Genomic DNA, 11,352 nt, shown 5'->3' with positions numbered 1-11,352 from the left:
AAGCACATCAGCAAAGTCCAATACGAAAATCACATTCCTTCTTGTGGGCTGATTAGAATTCTGAAAAGATACCAAAATAAAATGCCAAGCTATTTAGGTCTAAGAACCTCTAAAGAAGCATCCGTTCTCAAGGCATTCCAGTTTGAGACCCAATTTCAAATGAGGCATAACAAATAAACAGAAGACAGCAGGTGAAGAAGGGGTCCACAATTCCCAACATACTCTGAACCTGAAAAACAAATCTAGACTTTTTTTATTGTTTTTCTTTAAACAATTGCCAAGACTGTAATCAGAGATAAATAGAAGGCACAACAGTTTTGCTCTGGTTTTGTGGTATTCAGATTGTGGGGGAGGGGTGTTGGTCTTTTTTTGTTTGTTTTTACAAATACAAATAAAACATGAAAACAGATTCTACTTCAAAAAAAACCTAATAATTCAAGAAAAGCACATCAGTTGCATTCTAGACATTTAAAACCTATTTCACAATTTAAATTTCAATGGTTAAAGCAGATTTTAGAATTGTTTTGTGATCACATACCAAAAGAAAAAAAACTTTACTAACACCTTTTATTCAGTTTTTAACCATACCAGTGAGAAGCAGAATTGTCAATTTTTCCAATGGCAGTTTCTCCACACCAGAAGGTAGTCATGACTCTCAAAAGAAGAAACAATTTGGGTTTTTCCTGCCTTCAAAATGTCTATTAAATCTTGAATTTTTCAAAGGCTTTCGAAACACATAGAAAATAAGAACTATCCTAATGAATGAAATATACCAAATGTCAGTAATAAGCGAGACACATTCCTCTGGGGAAATGGCTTAAAAAAAAATCCAGTCTGTATATGCAAAGTGAAGCAAAGAAATTCAGTCTTTTTTTTCTTCTTTAAAAATCCATTTTTCCTAAAATATCATTCCACAAAATTGGAAGTGAAGGACTAAAAGGTGAGGGGAGGGAAGAGGAGGGGAGGGAACACACACCATTAACACAAAAAGTAAAATTGTACAAACTTAAGCAGTTTATAAGAGACCAGGGTCATACTGCAAGATGCCAAAGGGTGGCTGAAGAAATTCACCATTCTGCAGGAGCGGGGGTTTGTACTGCTGAGTGAAGATCAGAGCAGAGCAATTCACTGCCTTGGAGCAATTCCCCTTCCGACGCCAAATCCTGGTTTCTGCACCATGCCTCCACGGGGAGGGCCTCTCATGCCACCACCCAGCCCACCTCGAGGGCCTCCAGGTCCCCGAAGGCGGTTATCTCGCCGGTCCCCTTCCCGGGCAGCTCGATTCTTCTTCTCCTCCACATTCAGACGGACCTCACCCCTTAACATGATGGGCTGCAAGAGTCAAGGGAAGAAGACTTACATGCAGCACTGACAGGCTACCAACTATCAAAGCTAAAACATTAGACAGAACAGTAGCTTACAAATCACCTACATTCACACAGTTTTTGTTTCAAATTCAGAATACATAATGTTCCCATTAACAAATACATGGAAAAGTGATTAGGTATGCAAGGGTATGCAGGCTAGTTCAAAAAAGTCCATTTAAACAGCACAGCAGCGCAAGTAACTCACCTTATACTTATTAAAGTAAATCTTATTTTCCTATAGAATTACATAAATAGGATATAAGAACTGCTACCTTTTCGATGGGTTGCGAGGCTCAGAATAAAACCCCAGGATCACCTGATGTGTAAAGACTGTGCTGCACATATTTATGCAAAGTTCATATGCATCTCAAAAACATCATTTATTTCATCTAAATATAACTTTCACAAAATGCTAGTTGGCTTAACAGAATTTTGAAAAATACTGAAGACAATAAAGATAACATCTTAATGAAAGGAAAAAGAAGATACATGCACACCAAGTCTCTGGCCTTCTTTTTCGCCCAACAGAACTAAAGCAGGAAACAAAGGATCACTCAAGATTCTAATGAATTCCATGTACTCACTTCATTGGCACTCACTGGTTTGCTAAGTAAAATACTTTTTAAAATAAATATCTAACAACAAAGCTAACAGTACTTACTATAGATACATGTACTATATACTTCACATTTATTCTCATTTAATCTTCACGACAACCCTCTTAGGGTTGTTATTATACCTATTTTTAAGAGACCAGCAAACTAAGGGCCAAGAAGGTTAAGGAACTCTAATGAGTGATGTAAGAGGAGTGTAAACCAAGCCATCCTGACTGGAAAATACAAGCTTTGAACCACTATGCTACACTAAAGTATGTGAAACACCATGGTCATCAGGTTTATAAGCCACTCATAAAAGCCACTCATAAAAAATTACTGAAGGGACTTCTACCAATACAGTGAGATGGGGGGGGTGAAAAAAATAAAAAATCAAGATACACTTGAAGTTCCCAAAATACAAAGGAATAATCTAAAGTGTACATTAAAAGTAGCCTTTTTTTGAACTCTAATTCCAATTTGTATTTTAAATTCTGATTAAATATATATTTATATTTGTACCTTTATAAATATATTTTATTTAACTCAATATAAACATTATAAGTATTTTATATACACACTATAAAAATCGCTTCACATGCAATCTGAAGCACTGTTCCAGGCAATGTTCCAGATACAAAGGGAAAAATAAAATCATGTTAAATTCTGAAAGATCAAGGGGAGAGAGGGTGGGTCTAGTTATGGAAAACGCCCCTGAGGAGTTATCACAAGGGTAGAAGCAATCTTAATGAAAAGGTATCAGACATACAGCCCCTTTTCTGAGGAAATTTACCTCAAGCAATTCTTATACAAAAAGATGTCAAGGCTTAACCGCATTCATTAAAAGAAACAAACCCCTTATCTTGGGCAATTAACTAGGAAGCCAGTTATCAAGTCTGAGCTCCTCTGGCCCATTGGGAATATCATACCCTGTGAGGAAACAAAGAATTTAAGGCTGCACCAAAAAGGTTTGCCACTGGACCTATTGCATGCTCAATGATGGATTTATCCACAAAGCCTACTGGAGATTTCTGGGTTCGATATTCTGTGGCCTTGGTGAGACAAGCCCCTGTTCTCTCCTCACATCTCGAAGTTGTGCAGGAGATGCTTCACAAAAATAGTGAATTCAACGTACACACCTCACTGACACTCAAGACAATGCACACCTGCAGATTTAGGCTCACATAATGTTAAGACCACAACATCAAACTTTGCAGTACATACATTAACGTTCTGGAGAACCTCTGGGAAATAATGATTTACTACATTTCTATTACATGGTTAATAAAACTTGTAGCTTTAATTTGGAGAGATTGAAAGCAGAACAGTGGTTGCCAGGGCCTGAGTAGAGAGAATATGGAGAGAGACTGCTTAATGGGTAAGGGACTTACTTTTTTTTTTTAAATCTATCTTTATTGATTTCAGAGAGAAAGGGAGAGGGAGATAGAAACATCAATGATGAGTCACTGATCAGCTGCCTCCTGCACGCCCCCTACTTCGGATCAAGCCAGCCACCCGGGCATGTGCTCTGACCAGGAATCTCCTGGTCCTAGGTCAATGCTCAACTGCTGAGCCATGCCCAGCAGGGCAAGAGACTTACTTTTAATGAAAATGTTTTGTAACCAGATAGGCAATGGTTGCACAGCAATGTGTGTTAATAAATGTCACTGTACTGTACTAGACTTATTAGAAGGATCACCTCCTAAATTACATAAACGTCAAACCACTACGCTGTATACCTTATAATATTCAACGTCAACTGTAATTGAAAAAATTTTTTAAAAGAAACAAAACACATTAAAAAATTAAAAATGAAAATAAGATGGTTAATTTTGTTATGTGACTTTCACCACAACTTTTTAAATAGTGAGGTTTTTAAGGTCCCATACCCATCTCAGTAAATTCACAATTATTTACTCCTCTGTTCCTCTCTACTACTAATACTACAAAGTGTTTTTGCTAATGAAAGATGTGGGGGAAGGGAAGAGTTCTTCAGGAACTACACAGTAAAACAATTCAGATTCTACAAATCCCTCTGTAATAAGACTAACAGTAATGCTAATAAAAGTGGTTCCAGGCTTGATGAGTCCAAACCCAGACACTTTCTAGACTAAAAGGAGAAGCTCGTCATAGCTATAACCAAGGTAGCAGTTTTACACCAAGACTGCCCTGGGCAAACAGGCTGGTAAGTTATCTTTGCTAAATGTAACATTGTACTTCATGTTCTACACTAGAAGCCACCACCAAGAAAAGGAATTTGCATAAATCTCAGGGCATTGGTAACTATTAGTCATTTCATTCTCATCACTCACTTATTCAAAAACTAAATTATTTAGACAGAAGCTTTGTTTTTCTAAACTCCCAGGCAGTGCTTTTGATACTAATGGTTGAACGTGATAGAATTTTTACCCAAACATGTTAGAATAAATTGCACTTTACATAAAAGACATAGTTGTAAGGATGAATATTCAAAGAGCCAACATACATGCTTATTGGGAAGAAAAAAAAAAATCAAGATGAAAACTGCTTACCCTGTTGCTAAGGACCTTTTGGACAGGCTCAGAATCATCAAACACAACGAAACCAAAATTGGGTAATTTCCCACCACTGTTGATGCGCAGTTCCACCACATTCCCATAATCTGCAAGTGAAATACAAATTCTTAAATAAACTATTAGAACATTTCTTTTAAATATTACATGAACACTATACAATACAGCATAGCTACAGAGAACTCAAAATGTGGCTAGTCCGAAACAAGACCAGGTGTAAAAACACGACTTCGAAAACTGAGTATAGAAAAATGTATACCATCTCTTACATACTTTTACATGTTGAAATGACAGTTTAGACACACTGTGTTAAAGGATTACATATGTGGCCCATCTTCTATTTCTATTGTGCAGTGCCGCATTAGATTAATCCAGTGTTTAAAACTGAATCACCTACTTTGAAAGAAATCTTTAAGCTCTGATTTGTCCACCTCATGAGGCAGATTGCCAATGAAGAGTTGGTGACTGTCAGGGTGTCTCACAATTCTTCGGGGTTCAACATCACCTTGCTCACCAGCTTCACGGACTTAAAAGAAAACAAAAACAGCAATGAAAGGCAAAGACACCTTTTAGTGACTACTCCACATAATCGTTCTCTCTACCCTAAATACAGGTTAATTCCGCCAACTCTACAATTTTTTAATTTAAGTGAACAAATATCAAGCACCCCTACCCCCCGGAAAATAACGAGGTCCCCCCCCTCAAAATCCCCCAAACTAGGAAAATCACCCTTCTGAGCTCTTACTTGGTCTGGGTCCCCTTTGGGAAGGAGTATTTATTCGTTGTTCTCGAACTCTTTGATCCCTCTGAGGCCTCTGCGGTGGAATCTGAGATTCAGGCTTAGACTCCGGGCGAGGCTGAAAAATTTGTTAACTTTTGTGTAAAAACAAAGCAAGAATACTTTTTTCTTGTTAAGTTTCTTAGCTAACAATAAGGTTTAAACTAGAAAAATGACAATTCTCTCTCACACACATGAAAAATCTAAACCATCTTTTACCCTTCTCCTCTGTCCTATATATCAGTTCCCACATCCTCCATGAAACCACATTACACAAAATACAAGTATATTTGCCTTAACATATAAGCTTAATTAGAAATTCACCTGTGAAGCGGGTACTTTAACAACATGAGGTGGTATCCCAGTAACTGGAACAGCTCCACTGGGTGGAAGGTTCTTACTGGTCACAGATGCCCAGGAAAATGTCTAAGGTAACACAACACCAACACCAGCTGATTACACCACAACATCAAAACAACATAAAAGCTATTAGATCTTGATTTCTTGTATATAATATATGCATCACATTTTCATGGGCAGGATAGAGTTTACAAGTATCTTGAGATTCTTCCCTCCACCCCCATTTACAAATTTAGTACTAATTTCTTAGGACTGCTATGATACAAACATAATGATCAATTATACCAACTTTAGAATTATGGTAAACACCCCCCTTCAATCCATTTCAAAATCACAAAATCCTTTTAATTCTTAACTATCTTCTTTCCACCTCCACTGCCAAGTCCCTAATCCAAAATATTATTCTCTGCAGAATTACTATAATAGCCACCTAACAACTGGTCATTTATTTTCAATCCAGCCAACCTACTTTTCTACCTGCAAGCTCAAGTCATGTCACTGTTTCTTTCCTACTCACTCACTAGGCTAAAGGAGACCAAAAACCCTATCCGTTTGACGGATAGTTCCCATACCTAGAAGACTGCCTATCACACAGGCACTTGAATTAACTGTCAGAGACATACATGAATATTATAAGAACTCCATAAATACAGCACTAACACATATTCCTTCACAGAGTATCAAATGTATCAAATGTAAAGGTTCTGTGACTTCAATTAACATCCTCCTGATGTGACTTAGAAGTAACTGAAAAGCTTCAATATTTTGAAATCAGGTATTCTAATTAGGAATACCTTATATTTCAGCAATTTGCTTCTACTCCTACTATAAAGTTATCCTCAGTTAGGTTTCATAGGAAAAGGCAGGAAAGTCTGCCTTTATTTTTTAAAGATACATTATCACTTGTTTATTATAACAAGTATGTAATAGTCTGCAATTTAAAAGACGAAATATTAAAAAGATGAGGGGTTGTTGATATGGTGACAAAATAGCACCTGAAATTTCTGGTCTAAAAAGTATTCAAGTTTCCTTAGAGGGCTAAAAAGGCTACTTTTGAATATTTTATAAAGCAATATGCACATTCTTATCTGAGGCATGGCTCAATATGTAAGAAATTTCCCTGAACCGATATGCAAATGCACCTACAGAAGTCAACCAAGCAATAATGGAGAATAGAGACTTAAAAATAAACTAGAAAGAAAAAAAATGAAGGCATGTTGTATACCCTCAAGTCTTCCTGCACGGTCTGAGCGATGTCTGTGGGTGCTGGAGAAGAACTCTTCTGGGCATCCTCAGGAGTAGTTTCCTCCAATACTGGCTCACACTTTTCCTCTTGGATTTCAGATACAGGTTCTTGCTCTGGTTCTGGTTCAGGATCAGGCTCTGGTTCAACAACAGGTTCCTCCAGATGTTCTTCCAAGTCATTGCTTTCACAGAAAATTTTGAGAAATATCATTCTGCTTCCACTGATTTAGCAAGAAATTCCCAAGTGTTTATTAATTAACTATAGAAGCCTAAACCCAAAAAAAGATCTAAGAAATACATGTCTGAGTATTAAAACAGAACTTTTTTGAAAAGTACTCAATGAGCAATCTTAACTACAGTTAAGCAAATGCATCAAAATGGATCAAAATGAACCAAACTAGTTTCTCAGTTAGAATCCCAAAACCATTACAATTTACCTATCACACATCACAAAACTCTAACAGCTGTGAGGAGAGGACAAGGGCAGTTGAGCTGTTCGATGGGTACAGTTTCAGTTTCCAGGATGAAAAGTTCTAGAGATGTGCATTTAGTTAACACTACTATAGAGTACACTTAAAAATGGTTAAGTAAATTTTGTTATTCGATTTTACCACACACACACAAAAAAATCTTTCATAATAAAATAGGAAAAGACATTAGTTATGATTCAGAATAGTTCTTAAACTTCCACATAAATCAGCTTGTTAAAACTGCAGATGTTTTCTCCCCTGAAATTCTAATTTAATAGGTTTGTGGTAAAACAAATCGTTTTCAACCAGGTACCCAGGTGAGTACTGTGATTAGTTCATCAGTACACCTTGAAAAACATTTGAAAATATCCTTTAAGCACTGAATATTAACATTGCTAGTATCACATGGCAACAAGTAAATACTGTACTAATTTCTATTCCTAGCAAATACATTTCTGTTCTGGTTGCAAATTAAAACACACACACACACACACACACACACACACACACACACACACACACTCTTAAGATACAGTCATGCATTTATTGTCTGAGTTAATTAAGGAAATTCTTTATTGTTATAAATCAGGTCTGAATGTCCATTGGTTTACACCTAATCTCTAAATAAGTCCCTGTACACTTTATATCCAACCCACCCCCCAAGCACTTAATGCGGTGGCTTGATGTGTTTGTTAATTACTTGGTAAGAAATCCCAACTCTTTTTCACTTACCACCCAGAAGAAAACTAAGTCAAAAAAAGCAACTGGTGGATACAACTTAAATAGTCCTCATACTGCAAACTATATTAAACATGTTATAGATTTTTTGGAAGCTTGAAGGTCCCAAAGTAAAACCCTTCTTTGGAGAAATTACCACTATTTTCTGAGATAATTCTGAGACTACACTACCGCCCTCCAACAAAGGGAATGACCAGACAACCCAAATTCTCATGCAGCTCTGGACAGATGAACCAAGTTTTCCTTACCTGACAGTCTGATCATAGAAAGTTCCAGAATCATCAGGTACCACCTCAGGTGTCTGCTGTCTTTCTTCAGGTTCCTCTACTTCTTCCTCAGATTCTAAGTGAAAAAAATTTTAAGTAATTTGTGCTTACTTCACAAATAAATTCACTTTCACAATGTTCATCATAATAAAAAAGGCAATGACTTAAGTAAAGCAGATATTTATTTAAAAAGTCAAGAAGATAAGGCAATTCTGTAAAATCATAGAGCAGGCTTTAAGGGCAGGATTAAGGCGATTATGGTGCCGGGTTAAGAACATGGAATCTGAGATCATATTGCCAGTAATCCAATACAGGCTCTGCCACCTAACTAGCTGTACTGACATCAGCAAACAACTTCTCTGTGTTGCATTAAAAATGGGAACAACAGTATCTAAAGTACTTATCTATAAGGCTGTTATATTACATAATAAATACAAAGCACCTAGAATCATATCAGCCATACAGCTATTGTCTGAGACAATTCTCCATAGGTCTCTTGTGTTTCTACATGTCTTACAATTGAGGCAATGACTACCATTTGTTCTGGACAATCTTTTAAGAAAATTTACACAGCAGACAGCCTGGGAAAATAGGTCTCCCTCCAGAGCCAAGGGCAGGCATATTTACTGCCCATTCTAAAAGATTTGGGTTTCCTAAACTTTAGGTTCCATTCTTATTAACGCACCCCAATGTCATGCAGGTATCATATGAACTTCAATGTCCTGTGGAAACTGACAAAAACCCTACTATTTTTGCTGTAAATAACCTGTCTACTTCTGACTTAGGAGTTTTATGTCTTCTATCAATCCATGAAGTAGACTAACCTGTTTCAAGTAGGTTAAAAACTCAGGCCCTTCACACATCTTGACAATTAGAAGTTATTAGGGAAGAATAGAGTATGTTTAAAAACATTCAAGAAGCCCATATTCTATTCTGGCCAATTAATGCCATCAAAAAAAAATTTAAGCAAGTAACTTACCCTCCTGAGGCTCAGTAACAAATCCACCAAAGACCTCATCCTGGTATCTGAAGATATCATTGTGAACGTAGAACTTATTTGCAACAGAGCCCTGCAATGCCAACAAAAAGTTTTTACTTATTCAGCAGACTTTTAAAAAGCCAAATCACCCTACACTGGAAGTTCTCAGCTGAGGGCATTATTGCCCCCTACCACCCCAGAAGCCACATGGCAATACCTGCAGGCATTTCAGTTTTTCCACTGGGGAGTGCAACCGACAACTACTGAGTAGAGAGCAGGGTTGCTGCTAAACATCCTTCAATGCATAGGACAGCCAGCCACAACAAAGACTTATTTGGCCCAAAATATTAATAGTGCCAAGTTTGAAAAACCCTACTCTACATCATGGCTGTTAAAAACTACACTCAGCCCAGCCAGTGTGGCTCAGTTGGTTGAGTGTAGTCCCATGCACCAAGAGGTTGCCAGTTGATTCCTGGTCAGGGTACAAGCCCAGGTTTCGGGCTCAATCCCCAGTAGGGGGTGTGCAGGAGGCAGCCAATCAATGTTTCTCATCAATGTTTCTCTCTCCCTTCTTCTCTCTCTAAAATATCAATATATTTTTTTTAGAACTACACTCAAATATATGGCCTCCTTTATCTTATTTTATTCAAATTATAAGAGAAAGTTTATTTAGAAAGTTACAGAGGTAGAAGTGAGCCAGCTGGGCTTCGTAGGCTCAGGAAACAAGTTTCAGAGGCAAAAGAAGAGCCCTTTGAGCTCAGGAGACAGATAGGCAAAGGTAAGCACCTGGGGGAAGGGGGGGAAGGGCGGTTGCATATTCCCTAGAGGGAGAGCCTCAAATATATGGTTTGCTTTACATACCAACAGATGGATACCCAGTTTGATAAGCTTGTAAGTATGTAAGCCGACACAGTCCACACCAAATCATTTCTTGAACAATAAATACCTACTGGCAACTACAGTAGATATTTTAAATTCCCTAAATCTGTATCCAAGACTACTGATACAAGTACTGAAGGGTGGTGTAGCTAAAAGTTTTCCTATACTAGGTTAAGACACTCTTGAGTCTAAATCCAACTATGTCAGCTACTAGTTATTCAAACTCTAAGGCTGTTTCCGCATCTGTAAATAACCTGTCTACTTCTGACTTAGGAGTTTTATGTCTTCTGTCAATCCATGAAGTAGACTAACCTGTTTCAAGTAGGTTAAAAACTCAGGCCCTTCACACGTCTTGACAATTAGAAGTTATTAAGGAAGAACAGAGTATGTTTAAAAACATTCAAGAAAATGGATACCAACATTTACCTTAGAGCTTTGAGTATTAAATAAGCTAGATTCTTCCTCTTTGATATCCCACCTAATCCCATGCATATTTAGAAGTCCACCAACATTTTTACATTGCAGATAATCTAAGCCTTCCTCTAAAAATCATGACAAAATGACCTCACGTAATTTTTCAAAGACAATGGATTATTTTATATTCAAACAGTAAAATGATAGGGGTTTTAGATTCACTATCCTAAACAGAAAATTATCTTCAGAGAAATGCTAGAGAAAACATTTAATCAGCAAGTCCTTACTAAGCCACTTCCGCATGCTTATGCAGACAGATAAGCTTCCTGCCGTGGTTCAGTCTGGACCAGTTGGGAAAACAGTACAAATGCAATTACTCTATAAATCTAGTCCTTTCATGATAAGCATGATAACTAAAAACAACCATGGCTCCTTGAAGAAAACAGCTGATCCCAGGGCTGGGGCTGGGGCTGGAGCAGAGACAGTGCAAGATGAACCTGAAACATCATCTGGCACAAAGTTGCATAGTACACACACACACACACGCGCACGCCAGCTTAAAGGGGGTCACACTTACCATGTCTAGAACATTTTAGACATTGATATAAAGTTAGCAATGGATTAAATTCATTAAATAAAGACTCCATTAGTGATAACAGATAGGAGAAAAGGAAAAGTTCTTTACAGTAGAATACCAACTAATAAATACAG

The 11,352-nt window shown here is 37.4% G+C and overlaps 1 protein-coding gene across 1 annotated transcript in view; it reads right to left on the bottom strand.

Annotated features, from left to right (window-relative positions):
* Positions 1 to 235: 235 nt before the first annotated feature.
* G3BP1 (G3BP stress granule assembly factor 1) overlaps positions 236 to 11,352 on the bottom strand; it is a 29,382-nt gene continuing 18,265 nt past the window's right edge. The window contains exons 5-12 of the mRNA XM_016213825.2: positions 9,349 to 9,439; positions 8,352 to 8,445; positions 6,876 to 7,077; positions 5,615 to 5,716; positions 5,258 to 5,369; positions 4,910 to 5,038; positions 4,492 to 4,601; positions 236 to 1,332 (exon numbers count right to left, since the gene is read on the bottom strand). Of these exons, the coding sequence (XP_016069311.2) occupies positions 1,126 to 1,332; positions 4,492 to 4,601; positions 4,910 to 5,038; positions 5,258 to 5,369; positions 5,615 to 5,716; positions 6,876 to 7,077; positions 8,352 to 8,445; positions 9,349 to 9,439 (1,047 nt within the window). The 3' untranslated portion in view covers positions 236 to 1,125. The remainder of the gene's footprint in view (positions 1,333 to 4,491; positions 4,602 to 4,909; positions 5,039 to 5,257; positions 5,370 to 5,614; positions 5,717 to 6,875; positions 7,078 to 8,351; positions 8,446 to 9,348; positions 9,440 to 11,352) is intronic.

Source organism: Miniopterus natalensis, chromosome 4, assembly GCF_054644295.1.
Source record: "Miniopterus natalensis isolate mMinNat1 chromosome 4, mMinNat1.hap1, whole genome shotgun sequence".
Taxonomy (NCBI): domain Eukaryota; kingdom Metazoa; phylum Chordata; class Mammalia; order Chiroptera; family Miniopteridae; genus Miniopterus; species Miniopterus natalensis.
Note: the sequence above shows the minus strand (reverse complement) of the source record. Positions and strands in the feature narration are given on the sequence as shown.